The sequence below is a fragment of the Leptonychotes weddellii genome, chromosome 3, assembly GCF_054177405.1.
Source record: "Leptonychotes weddellii isolate Sample4059 chromosome 3, ASM5417740v2, whole genome shotgun sequence".
In the NCBI taxonomy this organism is placed as follows: Eukaryota; Metazoa; Chordata; class Mammalia; order Carnivora; family Phocidae; genus Leptonychotes; species Leptonychotes weddellii.
The window spans coordinates 29,496,573-29,516,191 of record NC_138371.1 but is presented as its reverse complement, the minus strand read 5'-3'; the positions used below and the strand labels follow the sequence as shown (position 1 = coordinate 29,516,191).

Below are 19,619 nucleotides of genomic sequence, written 5' to 3'. Positions count from 1 at the left end.
CCCTCTCCCACTCCCCCTGCTTGTGTTCCCTCCCTGGCTGTGTCTCTCTTTGTCAAATAAGTAAATAAAATCTTAAAAAAAAACTTTTTTTAAATGTTTAAATATACATATTGAAAGTACTTTGTTTAAATGTTTAAATATACATATTGAATTACTTTGAATGGTTCAGCATGTGAATATGAAATGCATTTATACCTATGAATTTAGTTAAGACATAATATTCTTGGCAAGAATAAAAAATGATGATAAAAAGTTATTAAGAATAGCTTGGAAAAGTGTGGAACAAGCAATAACTCTCATGCAATACAACAGACATTGGTAAACTTTTCTTAAAGGGCCAGATAGTAAATATTTTGGACTCTGTAGTCAAAAGGCAAAATCAAGAATGTTGTGTAGGTACATATGTAACCAGTTTAAATAGAACCATTTAAAAATGTAAAAACCATTCTTTGCTTACCCACAGCCTATAAAACAGGTGGTAGGCTGCACTTGTACCATAGGCCAAATTTGTCCAATCCTGCATTAGAGCATCATTATAATGTGTTTCTTAGGTTCAGTGTCATGGGAAATCTTTATATAATTTTTTGATAATTTGGTATAAAAAAATTTTAGGACATTTCTATTATAGTTAGCTTTCTACTGAGTTTTATTCAAATGAATAATATTGTAGTATCCTCTGTAGTAGTTTAATGTAAATGTTTTCCCATGTTTCTGAAAGTACTTCATAATTAATTCTTGCCGCTCCTTTCCTAGATTCATGTTTAGTGAGATATAGTTATTTAGTGTTTAACAATACAAACTCTTCAGAATCAGTTGTTTTCCCAAAGTATCTAAGTCAGTTGCCTGGAACTCAGCATACATAGAAACAGTGCTTAGAAATGATGACTAATTTGGGGCCCCTGGCTGGCTCAGTCAGTAAAACATGTGACTCTTGATCTTGGGATGGTGAGTGCAAATCCCACATTAGGTATAGAGCTTTTAGAAAGAAAGAAAAAAGAATTATGACTAATTCCTAGATGTGTTCTGGGTCCCCAAGACCATCCTCAGGTTTGGTGATTGCTAGAAGGACTCACAGTATTCAACATATAGTTGTACTCACAATTAAAGTTTTATTACAGTGAAAGGATACAAAACAACATCAGCAAAGGGCAAAGGCACATGAGATGTAGTGTAGGGGAAACCAGGTACAAGCATCCAAGAATCCTTTCCCGGGAGAGTCACATAGGACATGCTTAATTCTCCCAGTAATGAAATGTGAAAACACATGTTTATCTAACCAGGGAAGCTCATTGAGACTCAACACCTAGGGTTTTTATTGGGGGCTGGTCACATAGGCATCCTCTGCCTAGCACATTCCAAAATTCTAGACTCCCAGGAGAAAATAGGGTCTTCAGCATAAACCATGTTGTTTGCACAAATAGTCTAGGAATAGCGAACCACTTTTGTCATTGAGGACAAGTTTTATATCAGTGCAGGGAACTCTGCCCACCAAGTTCCCAGATGCCAGCCAAGGGCCAACCTTGCAGGAAGGCCTTTCTGAGAGTTGTTTCGAGCCTGCTGTGTTTACTCTTTACTGCACATAGGGCAACCCATTATTTAACACATAATCTGATGGACATGTTGTACTATATTATGCAACAGTGATAAAATGATTTCATCATGTCTAATCATTTATGACATTGTTTTTATAGAATAATGCATTCCAAGTTCCATCTGCAGATTCAGTGACATTTGTCCCTTTGTACCTACCATGTCACAGGGTAGCTATTCCAAGGACCAGTATCTGGAGCAGGACAAAGAACATAATAGATATCCTGGGGTACTAATAATCTGTTAATCCCTTTTTGTTATCATAGGGGAAGGTATTTCCCCACTCATTCATAAGAAAAGAGAAGGCCTCTCTGTAGGTTATCTCTTCCTCATTGTTAAAATGGTGAAGAAAACAGAGGTAGCAGTTAAAGCAAAGGCCTAATAAGTGGATTTCTTCAAATGCCATGTTCATTTATGTTTGTTCAAATGGAAGTTCTCTTGATTCACAGAGTGAAGAGAAAAGATAGGGACTAATTTTATATGGTTTATAATTCATTATTTAATTTATATAAGACTCTTAGAATAGCACCTGGCACATAGTATATACCCAGTAATGTTAGGTTATTATTTATCTAATAAATGTGAGGTATAATATATGAACTATTGTTACATCAAAAAACTTACTTCAAATCACTATTCTCTTTCATGTTGTAATAAGATAATGGCAGATATTTTCTGAGAACTGTATTTTCTGGCCCTATTGTTACAGCATTCAGGGATTGCCTCACTTAATGGAATAGATCTATGTTTTAAAAGTTAAACCCAAAAGGAAATTGTATAAAAAATATAGCCAGTTGTCATATTTGACTTAATTGAGCAATATACTCTTATATGGTCTGTATTTTCTACTTTATATTCATGTCAGTATGGCAAGGGAAAAGGAAAGATTCTAAATCACTGGCTGTTTTAAATGGTTGATGCTCCTTGAAATCTGCATTTCTGTTTCACAGCAGAGTAGTAGAATACAAGAAAATGATGGGTCTTCTGTTTCAAGTATGCCACCCAAACATGGTACATAGTTCCTTTCCTACATTTTTTAGCCTTTTTTTTTTAAATTAAAGTATATTTGACACACATTGTTACATTAGTTTCAAGTGTACAGCATAGTGATTCTCCTTTTCTACATTTTAATTAACTGGTATGTTTTGGTAGAATAAAATGCTGTATCACAGGGTTCATTCTTATTTAAAGAAATAGAAGTTTTCAGTAACTTAAACCTAATAAAGATAAGCAGAACCAGCCACTAAGCCTCTGTCTTTATTTTATAGGGAATTAGTGATGGCATTCCACTAATAAAGGCCATTGTCCCCAAAAATCAGTCTCGTTCTTTTATGTCTCAAGGCAGTCCTGAGTTACTGGTAAGTCGATTTATAGTTTTTTCACACTGCTACATCCAAATACATTACAACTACAAAAAAAATTGAGAAAATACATTTTTAAAGACTTCTTAAAAATAATAAAGAAGATTTTTATGGAATTATTTTGACAAATATAAAAATGTATTTTCTGTGGGTGCCTGAGTGGCACAGTTAAGCGTCTAGCTCTTGGTTTCCTCTCAGGTTGTGATGTCAGGGTCCTAAGACGGAGCCCAGCATAGGGCTCCACACTCATTGTGGGGTCAGCTTGAGATTCTCTCTCCCTCTCCCCCTCCTGCTCATGTGCTCTCTTGCTCTCTCAAATAAATAAATAATCTTTTAAAAAGAAATGTCTTTCAGATACACAGCTTTTATTTCAATTACTTAACTGTAATTCTTTTTTTTTTCTTTCAATAAATATGTCTGAATTTATTATTTGCTTTTGGTCAGTTTGTAGAACCAGAATTTTTTTTTTTTAAGTTTTCATTTAAATTCCAGTTAGTTAACATACAGTGTAATATTAGTTTCAGGTGTACAATATAGTGATTCAGCACTTCCATGTATCACCCGGTGCTCATCAGAGCAGGTGCACTCCTTAACCCCCTCCCCACCCCCGGTCACCTGTTTAACCCATCTCCCCTCCCACCTCCCTTCTGGTAACCATCAGTTTGTTATCTATAATTAAGAGTCTGTTTCTTGGGCACCTGGGTGGCTCAGTTGGTTGGGCGACAGCCTTCGGCTCAGGTCATGATCCTGGAGTCCTTGGATCGAGTCCCGCATCGGGCTCCCTGCTCGGCGAGGAGCCTGCTTCTCCCTTTGACCCTTCCCTCTCTCGTGTGCTTTCTCTCTCTCTCATTCTCTATCTCTCAAATAAATAAATAAAATCTTAAAAAAAAAAAAGTCTGTTTCCTGGTTTGCCACCCCCTGCTTTTCCTCTTCGTTCATTTGTTTTGTTTCTTAAATTCCACATGTGAGTGAAATCATGGTATTTGTTTTTGACTGACTTATTTTGCTTAGCATAATACTGTCTATCTCCATCCATGTCACTGCAAACAGCAAGATTTTATTCCTTTTTATGGCTGAGTAATATTCCATTATGTATAGATGGATGGATGGATGGATGGATAGACCGACAGACCACATCTTTATCCATTCATCAATTGATGGACACTTGGGCTGTTTCCCTAATTTGGCTATTGTAGTAATGCTGCTATAAATATTGGGATACATGTATCCCTTTAAATTAGTGCTGGTTATCAGTCTGTTCAAATTTTCTGTTTCTTCCTGTTTCAGCTTTGGCAATTTATGTGTTTCTAGGAATTTATCTGTTTCTTTCAGGTTGTACAGTTTGTTGCCATATAGTTTTTCATAATATTCTCTTATAATTGTATTTCTGTGGTGTTTGTTATTTTTCCTCTCTCATTTGTGATTTTATTTATTTGAGTACTTTCTCTTTTTTTAAGATTTATTTATTATTTTAGAGAGAGCAAGCGAGCAAGGGAAGGGACAGAGGGAGAGGGAGACAATCTCCAGCAGACTCCCCACTGAGTGGGGAGCCAGATATGGGGCTTGATCTCACAATCCTGAGCCAAAATCAAGAGTTGGAAGTTTAACCAACTGAGCCACCCAGGCACACCTCTTTTCTTTTCAATTGAGTCTCTCTACAGGTTTATCAGCTGTATTATTTTTTTCAAATAACCAGCTCCTGGTTTCATTGATCTCTTGTATAATTTTTTTTTAGCTTATCATTTATTTCTGCTCAAATCTGTTATTTCATTCCTTCTGCTCACTTTAGGCTTCATTTGTTCTTTTTCTAGCTCCTTTAGGTATAAGGTTAGATTGAGATTTTCCTTGCTTTTTGAGGTAGACCTCTGTTGCTATATACTTCCCTCTTAGGACCACTTTTGCTGCATCCCCAAGGTTTTAGACTGTTGTGTTTTCATTTTCTTTTGTTTCCATATATTTTATTTCTTCTTTTATTTCCTGGTTGACCCATTCATTGTTTAAGAGCCTGCTATTTTTTTTTTATTCTTATGTTAATCCCCATACATTACATCATTAGTTCTAGATGAAGTGTTCCATGATTCATTGTTCGTGCACAACACCCAGTGCTCCATGCAGAACGTGCCCTCCTCAATACCCACCACCAGGCCAACCCATCCTCCCACCCTAAGAGCCTGCTATTTAACCCCCATGTATATGTGGTCTATTCCAGATTTTTTTCTTGAGGTTGACTTCTAGCTTCATAGTGTTATTCAAGTAGTTAACTGTAATTCTAAAGTTTATTTGGAATAATAAATATCTGAAAATACCAGAAAATTTTGTACAAGAAAAATAGGATATAACATCATCTGTTACAATATATCATAAGGCAGTAAAAGAATGAAAATAAGAAATAATACAGAATTGATTAAGGTATACACTCAGGACTTGTTAGTGAGTGCTTTACGTGAATTTTGTAATTTAATCCACCTGACAATCCTGTGAGCTAGGCACTATTATTATTTCCCTTGTACAGATAAGAAATTAAAACTCAGAAGTATTAATTTGCTCATAGTTGCAGAGCTAGCAAGTAAGGGATCTGGGACCCAGGCACACAGACCAAACCTAGGTCTGTCTTATTCTCATTTTGTCATGTACAAATTATAACAATAGAGTATAGCACAGGGAACAGTAGAGATTCCAGAATTAAACCTATTTTTCTAATTATGCATATTGTTTGTTTGCTTAGAAAAAAGGTCTAGAAAGATATATCAAAAAAAAAAGTGCCTTTCAATGGTAGAATTCTTGTGATTTTCACCTTTAATACCTGTATTTCTTTAAGTTAATCTCTTTGGTAATCTTTTATAATCTATGGGGGGATCTTTTCATTTTTCAAAAGAATAGTCACTGTAGGGGGCACCTGGGTGGCTCAGTTGGTTAAGCCTCTGACTCTTGATTTTGGCTCAGGTCATGATCTTAGGGTTGTGAGAGAAAGCCCTGCGTCAGGCTCCATGCTCAGAGGGGAGACTGCCTGGGATTCTCTCTCTCACTCTGCCCCTCCTCCCTGCACTCACTTGCTTGCTGTCTCTCAAATAAATAAATCTTTAAAAAAAAATATTCACTATAACTGTCACTAAGAAGAGAGAGCTTCTTAATTTCTTTTAATGACTTTTAATGTCTTCTGACTGCCAACTAATAGATGCTAGTAAACTTTGAGAAATGAGGAAAATTATCTCACTAAAGAAAGATACAGAGGCGCCTGGGTGGCTCAGTCAGTTAAGCATCTGACAGTCTCAGGTCATGACCTTAGGATCCTGGGATTGAGCCCCACGTTGGGCTGTCCACTCAGTGGGGAGTCTGCTTGTCCCTCTCCCTTTACCCCTCCCCCTGCTCATGCTCTTTCTCTCTCTGTCTCTCAAATAAATAAATAAAATCTTTAAAAAAAAAGATACATTGGACAACTTTTCTTGCCACGAGATATAAGATAAACTAAAAATAAAGATAAAAATAAAGAGCTTTTGACTTTATGCAGGGCACCTGGCTGGCTCAGTCAGTAGAACATACGATTTCAGGGTTGAGTTTGAGCCCCACTTTGGGTGTAGAGATTACCTAAAAATCTTAAAAAAAGAATTAATGAATTTTGTGCTTTAAGTACACAATCCCACATTATTCCTTAAATGATAAATGATAACATCATGTGAGCATTTGGTTATTTTGTGCTGCTTTCTTTAATCTTTTATTTCATTTTTGTCTTCATGTGTTCTTTTCCAGATAACAGTAAGCATGAATTACATTGTTGGAACCCATGGATGGCTGCCTTATGACAGAAACATTTCTAATTACTTTACATTCATCAAAGATCAAACTGTAACAAATCCAAAGTAAGTAAATGAACATTTAAAGCAAAACAGGTGCAGCTGGTACCTTATTGCCAGGAAAAACAACTAAATTGATTGGTGTCATCTTGAAAGTAATACAGTAGACCTGCAGATTTTCTTCCCTCTTTCCCTCTTCCTGACTTGAATACTGGCTTAAGAATAAAACAATTTCTATAATATCATTATAGAAACAGAAATTAGGGATACCTGGGTGACTCGGTTAAGTGTCTGCCTTTGGCTTGGGTCATGATCCCAGGGTCCTGGGATCGAGCCCTGCAGCAGGCTCCTTGCTCAGCGGGGAGCCTGCTTTTCCCTCCACCTGCCGCTTCCCCTCTCCCCCTGCTTGTGCGCGCTCTCTCTGACAAATAAATAAAATCTGGAAGAAAAAAAAAGAAACAAATTATTAGGAGTAGTTTTTAGGCTTGATTGTATTTTTGTTGTACAATGTTACTTATAAGTAAGCCTTGTGTGTTTTATATAAGAATTTATTATTACCTTAGTTTATTTTTTAATTTTTAATTTTTAATTTTTTTAATTTTACTTTATTATTTTTTAAAGATTTTATTTATTTATTTATTTATACATACCTTAGTTAATTGTTTAAATATCCAGAGGTTACATTTTAAATTAATGTTTCCCTTATTCTGAGTTGTTTTAGCTGTATGTTTATTAGGAGCAATGTCTTTTTTCCTTCTTATTCCCACATAGGCCTTAGTATTGTTGTGCTTGGCACAAAGCATACCTCCAGCAAATTAATATTGAATAATAAAATTCTAGAGCTAAACTGTCAGAATTGGCCCTCATTCTCTGTACACACACTGAAGCGCAATCACTTTTTATTTTTTTATGTTCAATTAGCCAACATATAGTACATCATTAGTTTTTGATGTAGTGTTCAACAATTCGTTAGTTACATATGACTTCTTTGTGTCTTTCTACAAAATCTAGATTGGCTGGGGGCGCCTGGGTGGCTCAGTTGGTTAAGCAACTGCCTTCGGCTCAGGTCATGATCCTGGAGTCCCGGGATTGAGTCCCGCATCGGGCTCCCTGCTCGGCGAGGAGCCTGCTTCTCCCTCTGACCCTGCCCCCTCTCATGTACTCTCTCTCATTCTCACTCTCTCAAATGAATAAATAAATTAAAAAAAAAAAAAAATCTAGATTGGCTGACCTCATGGGTATTTATTTAACTGGAAAGCAGATAAAACCCATATGCTTGCTTTGGTTTGAGTGAAAAATGATCTTCATGAATATTGTTAGATTCACATTTATCTGCCTGTGCAGTAGATTCCTGGTTTCAGTTGATTTCCAGCTTTCCTTATCCTGTCATATCCTTATCTTGTCCTTTATACTTTGATACTACCATTTACAGAATTGACAATCTTCCTAAGTTGGCTTTGAAAGGCAAGATTTAAATCTTCTCCACACCTTCACCAGTCTCAACTTCTTTAGCTTAACCCTTGAGACGATTTGTTATGTATCTTTTTATGTAATGAAAAATATGAATACGATTAATGTATTTTCTGAAAGTCGTTATCATTCATTAATGGACATTTCAAATTGAACAGTTGAACGGATTTATTTTTCTTTATTTTTCCGAGAGATTTAAAAAATAGTTGATATCAGTCTAAGTGGTCTTTTAAGGAAAAGTCTAATATTTAATTGTGTTTACAGAACTCAGCGTAGTATGAATGGTCCTTTTGCTCCAGGGCTGGAGATCACTTCTAAGCTATTCATAGTATCACATGATGCGAAGTTGCTTTTCAGTGCTGGACACTGGGATAATAGCATTCAAGTGATGTCACTTACAAAAGGCAAAATTATTTCACACAATATCAGACACATGGGTAAGTATTAACTTTTTTTCCCCAAAAAAGAAGTTTTCTCTGTTTCTTCTAACTACAAAAGTAGTACGTGGTCCTATAAAGAGCATTAAAATTTACCTTCAGAGCTAAGTAAACTTTCTGATAGAGCAGTGTTATGAACATTATGCTTTATGAGTATTTAATGTATTTAGGTTATACTAAATACCATACAAATTAAATAGAGCTTCATAGTATCTGAACAATGTTAGGCTAAGTCTTTTTTTAAAAATTAGGTGATACAAGGTGCCTGGGTGGCTCAGGCAGTTGAGCATCCAACTCTTGATTTCTGCTCAGGTCATGATCCCAGGGTGGTGGGATGGAGCCCCACGTTGGTCTCCACAACTAGCAGGGAGTCTGCTTGAGATTCTCTTCCTCTCCCTTTACCCCCGCCTCTCTCTCAAGATAAATAAATCTTTAAAAAATAAAAATAAATAAAAATTGGTTGATACAAATAAGAATTTTAAGACAAAATGGTATAAAAAAAAATCTGTCGCAGTTGAATAAGACATCACCTGCCCTATTAGTGAACAGTTAATCATGAGGGAGGTAAATTACTGAATGTAGTTTAACCTGGTGCTCCTTAGTGTTTCAGCCTTCAATATAAAAATAGAACATTGTGGGAATGCCTGGGTGGCTCAGTAGGTTAAGCATCCAACTCCTGATTGCAGCTCAGGTCATGATATCAGGGTTGTGAGATCAGCCCTCGTCGGGCTCTGCACTGGGCTCCGCACTGGGCATGGAATCTGTTTAAGATTCTATCTCTCTCTTTCTCTCTCCCTCTCCTTTGGTCCCCCCCCCCCGGCTGTCTCTAAAAACAAAACATCCATCTTGTAGATTTTCCCCTAGTAAACCTATTAAGAAAGGGAAATGGGATCTGCTACTACTTCTATACTGGTGGCTCCTGAGATGCCACTTAGCTCAGGTTTTTACTGTTTAGCAAAAATGTTTTTCATATTGAGAATTTGTAGTGTATTTTGTACTATTTTGGTTAGGGACACATATTCCACAGGATTGCGGTTCCTAATGGGAGTAGAACGTGAATGGAAATGAGAGAGTGAGAAAGCAGAGAAGCATATCAAAACTTCCTGGGGATCCATTCCAAGCCACCTAACCCACTGCCAGGACTCCAACAGACATTTCCCTGTCCCGTGTGTATTCTTCACTCTCAAAGCAGGGTGGCCTCAAAGAAAACTCTCCTACTTGAGTTTAATACTGCTTCTTTCCTGGGGCGCCTGGCTCAGGTGGTGGAGCATGTAACTCTTGAACTCAGGGTTGTTAAGTTTGAGCCCCACATTGGGTGTAGAGATTACTTAAAAATAAAATCTTTAACATATTTGTTTTTTTTTTAAGATTTTATTTATTTATTTTAGAGAGGGGGAAGGGTGGAGTGGCAGGGGGAGAGAGAGAATTCTAAGCATACCCCATGCTGAGCACAGAGCCCAGCTCAGAGCCTGCTCTCACAACTCTGAGATCACAACCTGAGCCAAAATTTGGGGTCGGGGCATATACACCCAGGCGCCCTAAAAATAAAATCTTAAAAAAAAAAAATACTGCTTCTTTCCTGTGTCACCCTTTTCCAGTGCTTTTTCCATTGCCATTTACATTTCTCCTGCTAAACAACTGATTGAGTAATAGAACATAAACTAAAATTGCCCTTATAGTTCTGTTCCTGCAAAATGACACCATTTTCATTCTTTGTAATTCCTTTTTTCTTACAGATATTGTGACTTGTTTAGCTACAGATTACTGTGGAATACATTTGATTTCTGGTTCCAGAGACACTACATGTATGATATGGCAAATAACACAACAGGTAGTTACACATTGTCTTCCTTTCTGGTGGGACTACTAAAAATTACAGATTTATCATTTTTATCAACTGTATTGTACTCTCATTATAATGTTGCTTCAAGGAAGTGTCTTTTTTCTTTATGGCTTTTAGGTTTTCTACTTAGCTTAACAGGCTTTCTGCTCCTCCAAATTTATTAAAATAATTACCTAAAAATTTTCTTGTAATATTTTTCTTGCTTTATTTTTTTTACATTTTAATCTTTAATCCATTGGTAATTAACTTTTCTATAATTTTTAATATAGAATAAGTATTAGATATATACTGTGTAGCTATATATGATAGAATATAGAGTATATAATATATATTTTATAATAATATAGAATATTAAAATATATGATTTTGTTTACTTCTGGGTGGAAAGTCATTTATGCAAGCATAAATGATTACCCACTGGATTGGATCTTTTTCTAGATTCCCCATATTTTTACACTTACCTATTTCTATGGCAACACCAAGATGTTTTTATTTTAGTAGTTTTAATATTTGGTAAAACTAATTTCTCACTGGGCGCCTGGGTGGCTCAGTTGGTTAAGCGACTGCCTTCGGCTCAGGTCATGATCCTGGAGTCCCGGGACCGAGTCCCGCATCAGGCTCCCTGCTTGGCAGGGAGTCTGCTTCTCCCTCTGACCCTTCCCTCTCTCATGCTCTCTGTCTCTCATTCTCTCTCTCTCTCAAATAAATAAATAAAATCTTTAAAAATTTCTCACTGTGTTGCCTTATAAAAAATGTTGCCTTATAAAAAATGTTCTCAGCTATCTTATATTAGCGTTTATTCTTCCATACGAACTTTAAAAATATTTCAACCATATCTTCCTCAAAAATTCTATTTTAGTCTTGATGAAATTATATTTAATTTATGTGTTAATTTGGTATGGGTTGACATTTTTATAATCATGCCTTTCCAGAAATAGAAAATGTCTTTCCATATTTATTTCAGTTCTCTTTTTAATGTTCTTCAATAAAATCTTATAGTAATTTTTTTCTATTAGGTTCTGTACTTCTAATGTTTATTTCTAATTATCATAATATTATTTTGGTGGGATTTTTTAAAATCATTTTTACTTCTAATTGATTATGGTTACTGTAAAAAAAACCAAACTTTTGATTTCTATACAGTTATCTAATTGGTTTACCAAATCTTTTTATCCAGTTCTTATAATTATTAGTATTTCTTAGATTCTCCAAAAATAGATACACAGTCTTATGATGAAAATAAAGATGGATTTATCTTTTCCAGTATACTAATGATTTCATATTCTTACCTTGTTTCATTACTAGCTAATGCAGTAGGGTAAAAAAATTATAGTGAGCATCCCTGTCTTATGTCTGATTTTGATGAAAGTGCCTTCACTGTTGTGCTATTTAGTGTAGCATTTGCTGTTGTATTGCACTATACATTGTTGTTGGGTTGTGTTTTTTTATATTTAAGTAGTTAGCTTCTGTTTTTTTTTTTTTCCCTTTGGTAGCTTTTTAGTAAAATTTCAGTACAAAAATACTACAGTTTTGCATTTGTGTTATTATTCTCTTCTGATGTCTTTCTCACAGCATCTTTTTTTGGAGGGGGGGACAATTTAAAAGTTGTAGGGGCACCTGGCTGGCTCAGTCAGTAGAGCATGCAACTCTTGATCTTGGGGTTGTGAGTTGGAGCCCCACTTTGGGTATAGATTACTTAAAAATAAAATCTTAAAAAAAAAAAGGTTATAGATATTATGTTCCTTTATCCCTAAACACTTCAGTGTGTATTTTCTAAGAACAAGTCTTTTTTATATATAACCAGAGTTCAGTTATCAAAATCAGAGCACTTAACATTTATACAATATACAATACAAATTATCTAATCCACAGTTCATGTTCTGATTTTGTCAGTAGTTCCCATAATGTCCTTTTCAGCTATTTTTCAGTTTCTCTTCCTTTTTTTTATTCATAGCTTTTCTCTTTTTCTTAATGTATTATGTTGAAAAGTCTCCTAGGTTTGAACCAGTCTTGAATTCCTATAATAAACCCATATAATTCACGACATATTATATTTTACTACAGAATTATATTTGCTAGTACTGTATTTCTCTACTCATATGTGAAATAAATCTGTATTTGTTCTGTCTTTGCCATGTTTAGTGTAGGGATATGCAAACTTTATAAAATGATTTTGAGAAGGGTCCATCTTTCTCTGTAATTTGAAATGCTTAAATATTATAGGAATTACCTGATTTTTATAAATTAGAGTGCACGAAGCATTCAGACTGACAATCTTAGAGGAAGACAAATGTGTCCCAGATAGGAGTATTGATGGGAATTCATCTACATTATATAGCACAGGTAAATGTTATCTACCTATCCAGAGTTATCTAGGATAATTATAAACAAATACCATGGCAACTACTCATTCTATATCATAGAAAGTAATGTACAAACAAAACATGCTAAAAACAGGTGAAGACAACAACTCAAGTGTAGAGAGATTCCCTGCGATAAAATTGTGCTATTAGAAGAACATAAGAATATCAATTCAGTAAAACAGGCTTAAGCACCTCAAAGATGAAATTATATAGTGGCATAGTAAGATGAAAAGGAGAGGTGCCTGGGTGGCTCAGTTGGTTTAGCGTCTGCCTTCAGCTCAGGTCATGATCCCAGGATCCTGGGATTGAGCCCCGTGTCAGGATCCCTGCTCAGTGGAGAGTCTGCTTCTCCTTCTCCCTCTGCCCCTGCTCGTGCTCTCTCACTCACTCTCTCTCAAATAAATTAAAAAAAAAAAAAAAAAAGATGAAAAGGAGTGTCACCTGGGTGGCTCAGTAGGCCAAGGGACTGACTCTTGATTTTGGCTCAGGTCGTGGTCTCCGGGTTGTGGGATGGAGCCCTGCGTCCATATCCACACTCAGTGGAGAGTCTGCTTCTCTCCCTCCTTCTGCCCCTCCCCCCCCCACTCGCTCATGCGTGTGTGCTCTCTTTCTCTCTAAAGTAAAAATAAATCTTAAGATGAAAAGAATGATTGCAGAAGAATCAAACCAGTATTAAAACCAATACCATTATAAATATAATAAATTCAAAAGTAGAAACAGTAAGCAACAGATTTGATGTGGCTGAATATCAAATTATTAATATGAAATAAAGATTTAAAATAATTAAGTTCTATAAAATAAGTCACAGAAATACAGCATAGGGAACATAGCTAATATATTATAACAACATTGTATGGTGACAGACGATAACTACACTTACCGTGGTCAGCATTGCGTAATTTATAGAATTGTTGAATCATTGTTGTATACCTGACATTTTATGTCAACCAAAAAAAAAAGTATTCAGAGAAAGAATATGAAGTTTGTTTGTAGTAAAGGAAGAGCAAATCCGTAGATGAAAAGGGCAAATAATATACCTGTTAGAATTAATCCAAAGCAATCAACTTTGGAACTATTCAGATTAAGTTTTAGAGCTTCAGAAGACTGAGAATAATTTGAGAATCCAAGGAGGAACATAAGAATGAGTCCTGTTATGAATAGATGCTGTGGTAAGAACTAGTTGCAATGTTACTTTGTGATTAGACAATTTAAATATAGTATAAACCTTTTTGCAGAAAATAGCCTACTAGAAAATTAACCTTTGCTTCTCTTTTAACATTAGGGAGGTGTTCCTGTGGGCTTAGCATCTAAACCCTTTCAGATTCTGTATGGACACACTGATGAAGTATTGAGTGTCGGCATCAGCACTGAACTAGACATGGCAGTGTCAGGATCAAGGGTAAGATTTCACCTTTAAGAAATGCTAATTTTCAGGCGCCTGGGTGGCTCAGTCGGTTAAACATCTGACTCTTGATTTCGGCTAAGGTCATGATCTCAGGGTCATGAGATTGAGCCCCACTTTGGGCTCCATGCTCAGCAGGGAGTCTGCTTGAGATTCTCTCTCTCCGTCCGCCCCTCTGCCCCCCACTCTCTCTCCCTCTAAATATAAATAAATCTTAAAAAAAAATGCTAATTTTTTCTACAAATCAAGAAACAATATATGTAAATATTTTCATGCTTGCTTTGGAGGCACATGTGTTAAAATTAGAATGATAAATTTTTTTCTAGGGGCACTGGTAAAAGTATAGGAATTCTTTATTGTTTGTGTAGGACTTTGCAGAAGTAGCATAACACAGAAAGAAGAAACTAAAAGAGACTGGATTCTATTTTGGTATTTTACTGGTCTTATTAGTTAAGGAAAGAGGGCATCTTATGAAATAAAATACTATTTCAAGGGATGCCTGGATGGCTCAGTTGGTTAAGCATCTGCCTTTGGCTCAGGTCATGATCCCGGGGTCCTGGGATCAAGTCTCGCATCCAGCTCCTCACTCAGTGGGGAGCCTGCTTCTCCCTCTGCCTGCCGCTCCCCCTGCTTGTACTCTCTCTCTCTGACAAATAAATAGATGAAATCTTTAAGAAAATAAAAATAAAATAGAATACTATTTCAGATTTCAAGGTTGGAATTTTTCCTAAGATACATGTGTCCTTGGTAGAATAATCATTTTCTGAGTTCCTTTCCCGTATTTATTTATGTGGCCTTCTTTTTTGTTGTTCTCTTTTTCATATTCTAATATTATTTCTGTGTAGGATGGCACTGTGATTATACATACCATTCAGAAAGGTCAATACATGAGGACTTTACGGCCACCTTGTGAGAGTTCTCTGCTCCTGACTATTCCTAATTTGGCTGTATCTTGGGAAGGACATATTGTCATCTATTCCAGCATTGACGAAAACACCAATCTCAAGGTATTATATATAACAGTTACATGCAGTAGGGCTAGACTATAAGCCGTCTTTTCCTTTCTATATTATACTGTATATTTGAGGCATTTTGATGAAGAACACCATTTTTTTGAAAAGGATATTTTCCTTTTATCTTTCAGTTTGTTCATTCCTTATCATTAAATGGACCCCTATCACAGTCTTGGCCTCATGTTTATATTTTGTTTTAGGGATTTCTATTGACCTATATAATAAATGATTTCAAAAAGAATTTCTGGTTATGTGGGACTTCAGAAGCTTAAGTGGAAATTATAACCAAATTAAATTCTTCTTATACATGCTGGGTATAAATAAGCCATGAATTATGTTCTCTTTCTTTCCATGATAAAGCTTTTTAAAAATTAGAGCATCAGTGGGGCACCTGGGTCGCTCGGTTGGTTAAGGTCATGATCCTGGGGTTCTGGGATCGAGCCCCAAGTTGGGCTTCCTACTCAGCAGGGAGTCTGCTTGTCCCTCTCCTTCTACCCCTCACCCAGCTTATGCTCCCTCTGTCTTATCTCTCCCTCTCTAAAATAAATAAATAAATAAAATCTTTAAAAATTTTTTTTAAATAAATAAAATAAATAAAAATTAGAGAATTGGGGGGCCTGGGCGGCTCAGTCAGTTAAGCATCCGACTCTTGATTTTAGCTCAGGTCATGATCTCAGGGTCGTGGGATTGAACCCTGCATTGGATTCCCCGCTGAGTGGGGAGTCCGCTTGGGATTCTCTCTCTCTTTCTTTCTCTCTCTGCCCCTCTCCCGCTTGCGTGCCCATGACATGCGCGTTCTCTCTCTCTCTCAAAAAAAATTAATCCTTAAAAAAAATTTAACAGAATCTTGGCTGGCTCAGTTGATAGAGCATGAGACTCTTGATCTCAGGGCTTATGAGTTCAAGTCCCACATTGGGCATAGAGATAACTTAAAATAAATTAAAAATTTACAAAGAACTGTAGCTTTAAAAAAAGTTAAGAGAATCTTTTTGTTCTGTGTTAAGAATGTGGGGTTTAAAAAAATATATTGTGAGGTTTTTTAGACTGGATGAGATTTTCATTCTTTTGGGGAGATGAGAGTCCCTGTTTAGTATTTATTTGGCAATTATTTATTTAAATATTTTCTTAAAATATATAATTTCTTCTCATTTAAAATCACTTTAATAATATTGTCTACACACTTTCTCTTTAAACGTAACTATATGTTTATTCCAAAATTTTAAATCCAGTATTTATTCTGTTATAGTCACAGTTTTAATTGTCAGTATTAAAACTCCATTTTCATTTGAGATCATTAAATTTTCTTCACCTAATCTTTACAGGATAAGAATGCGTTACATCTGTTTTCCGTAAATGGCAAGTATCTAGGGTCCCAAGTCCTGACAGAACAAGTATCGGATATTTGTATCACTGGAGAACATATTATCATGGGCAGCTTACAAGGCTTCCTGTCCATAAGAGATCTCCACAGGTAAATAATAAGAATCATTGAAGTCTCACTTAAGAAAAGGTGGTAATAGGGGCAACTCATTGGCTCATTGAGTGGAGCATGCAACTCTTGGTCTTCAGCCGAGTAGAAATCAGCAATCAAAGATTTCTAATCTTTTGGTTTATCATTTATTATGAACATGTCATTTTTGGCAACTCTGAAAAAAATTTGGGAAGCTAAAGTATTTCTGGATAAGTAAATGAAATATAGATGTACATTTTAAAAATGTAGAAAATTTTATGTTATGTGTATTTTACCACAGTAAAATTTTAAAAGCCAGAAAAAGAATTTTCATGGTGCCAAACCTGGATTATGGATTTGGAAATTTGTTCAATTATAGTTTGAATTTTTACAAACTACAGTTAGGGCTTAAAACTTTTTTTAAATTGTGGTAAAACAAACTAAAGTATTTTTAAGGCTAATGTATCTGTTCACGATTGTGTATATGTATTTGTAAAATTGGTGGGGAGTCTTGTTATTTAAACCAATGAAGGAAAAGGATTTTCTTTTATGGTATTGTTAAGAGAATCCCAGATCAGTGGTAAGGAAAAAAAAAAGAATGCCAGATTCTAAAAATGAATGAGATCTTTTAGCAGGTTAGTCCAAACATAGTGTGTACATCAGAGGATTCTTTGTTTTCTAATCCTAAAAGCCATGGATATTTTCCATAATTGAGTATTATGTCATGTTTTTATATCATATTTTTAAATATTTATTATGTTTTATATTATATATTTATATATTACATCTTCTAAGACAAGGCAGATAGAACAGTTTATCAACCTTACCCCCCAACATGCACACAAACACTTTTTGAACTTTTGCCCTTTTTGTCCTACTGTCACTTTTTAATCAACAAGGTAAAAATCATTTAGTGAGAGATCATATATATGGTTAGAAGAAAAACAGATGTTGAGAATAGGAAAAAAAATGTATTTTAAGTAATGCTATTATGTGGGCCCTTGTGTGAGCCATTCAGGCTTCCTGAATCTAAGTTACACATCTGTAAAATTAGAATGCAGAATCAGATGATCATTAGGTTATCTTCCAAGTACAAAATTCTCTGAATCTATTATGTATCCATGTAATTATGTGTGTCTGTTTTATTTCTCTTCTAGTTTGAATCTCAGCATGAACCCATTAGCCATGCGAATGCCTATCCACTGTGTTTGTGTAACCAAAGAATACAGCCATATTCTTGTAGGATTAGAAGATGGCAAGTTGATTGTAGTGGGTGTTGGCAAGCCAGCTGAGGTAAAACATAGCATCAAGAACTTCTTTTCCCAAACTATTGGGGGTTCCTTTGGTTCTCCTTTGTTCCAGCTGAATCAGAAGTCTCCATTATGGATGAACAAATTAAAAACCAGGTTTGATTTTTCAAAGGGCAGTAAATGAAAAGGGGATAAAGCTAGTATTCAAGAGTGATGTTTTTATGATATAATTGAAAGCACACAATTGGAGTTTCTGTCACTCTATATGAATAAGAAAGTTCTTTTATTATCTATCTTTCCAAATCTAGATTCAAGACACTACTTGGATTTTTAATACATAAAAGCCTTTATAAAAAATGAAATACAGACTCAAACAATAAAACTATGTATTTTACTTTCAACAAAAATACCAGAATTAGCAGAACAAATATGCTAATTCTCAATGAGTTTCCGGTACTTACTATAGATTTGCCAGTGGTTTATCAATTACTGAATATTCAGATAACATAAATCTGATATTGTTCCTTCAAAAACTTAGTGGCTATATTCCAAGTAATTTAGTGATTTTTTTAGAAATTTCTTTTATTACATAGAGTCAAATTAAGCATTATAAAGTTGTATTGATACCATCAGTCTTTTCTGAGAAATCTAAAATACGGCATCTGTTGGAATTGTTTCCAGAGAAGACACTAGTGAATAACACATTGTCACTGGTTTTAATAAATCTACCAAGGAGATATTTTAAGATTTTGTTAGTTCTTATTCTCTTTTTCTCTGTTTCTTATTCTCTTATTCATCTTTGGATGTATCAGCTGGCAGTATGCATCTACTTTATTATATAATTGAATACTTAGAATCTTGCATAATTAAAATATAATTGTATATGACAGTATCAAAATTAAATCAAGATTTAGGTATGAAAAAATTTTTATTTCAATATCTGAATTTATCTAAAAGATCAAAATCTTGATTAACATGTATTTTAAGTCATGTATCAGTTTTATGTATTACATTCTCAGTACAAAATTTGTATTTATAAATAAGATCGTAAAGTGGTAATAGATTAATGGAAATAATGTTTCCGGAAATACATCTGGAAATGAAAATGCATAACAAGCATGCCAAAGTGTCTATGCATGAGGCTTGATTTTTTTATCCCTTCAATAAATGTACCTTAGAGAAGGGTAAATATTGAAAAAGGGTGGCAGATGAATTGCCATTAAAAAGTAGCTTGCTTGTGTTCCCTCTCTCTCTGTGTCTCTATCAAATAAATAAAAAATCTTTAAAAAAAAAAGTAGATTGCACTTGGGAAAGTAATTCTGACATCATAATCATATGCTTAGACAGAAATGTTTCCCACATGGGTTCTTTTTTTGCCCTGCCTAGAAGTGTAAGCACTTTTAGAGGGGCATTTATTCACCAATTGGATTAATATTTAATTAATAATTATTATATGCTGAGAAGTGTGCTAGGTGATATAAATTAATGGTGGACAAAATGTGATTCTTACCTTCAGAGACCTTAGGTTATTCTTGTTTTCTAAATTACATTTTATCATTATATTGTTAAATATTATTTTTTGAAATTCTTATATGAAAATATCCTAAAATTTTTTTCTCTTCATCCGAACATAATTTTACTTTCTTCTT

At 35.0% G+C, this 19,619-nt stretch overlaps 1 protein-coding gene across 3 annotated transcripts in view; it reads left to right on the top strand.

Moving 5' to 3' along the window:
• The window catches only part of NBEAL1 (neurobeachin like 1), a 184,827-nt gene that overhangs the window by 157,687 nt on the left and 7,521 nt on the right, over positions 1-19,619 (top strand). For 2 of the 3 annotated variants that reach the window (XM_081815332.1, XM_081815331.1), the window contains 8 exons: positions 2,859-2,948; positions 6,699-6,808; positions 8,477-8,649; positions 10,386-10,480; positions 14,138-14,254; positions 15,103-15,264; positions 16,593-16,741; positions 17,878-18,013. In XM_081815332.1, coding sequence (XP_081671458.1) covers positions 2,859-2,948; positions 6,699-6,808; positions 8,477-8,649; positions 10,386-10,480; positions 14,138-14,254; positions 15,103-15,264; positions 16,593-16,741; positions 17,878-18,013 — 1,032 coding nt within the window. Of the gene's footprint in view, positions 1-2,858; positions 2,949-6,698; positions 6,809-8,476; positions 8,650-10,385; positions 10,481-14,137; positions 14,255-15,102; positions 15,265-16,592; positions 16,742-17,877; positions 18,708-19,619 lie in introns of those variants that run through there. The other variant, XM_081815330.1, reaches the window with a different exon arrangement.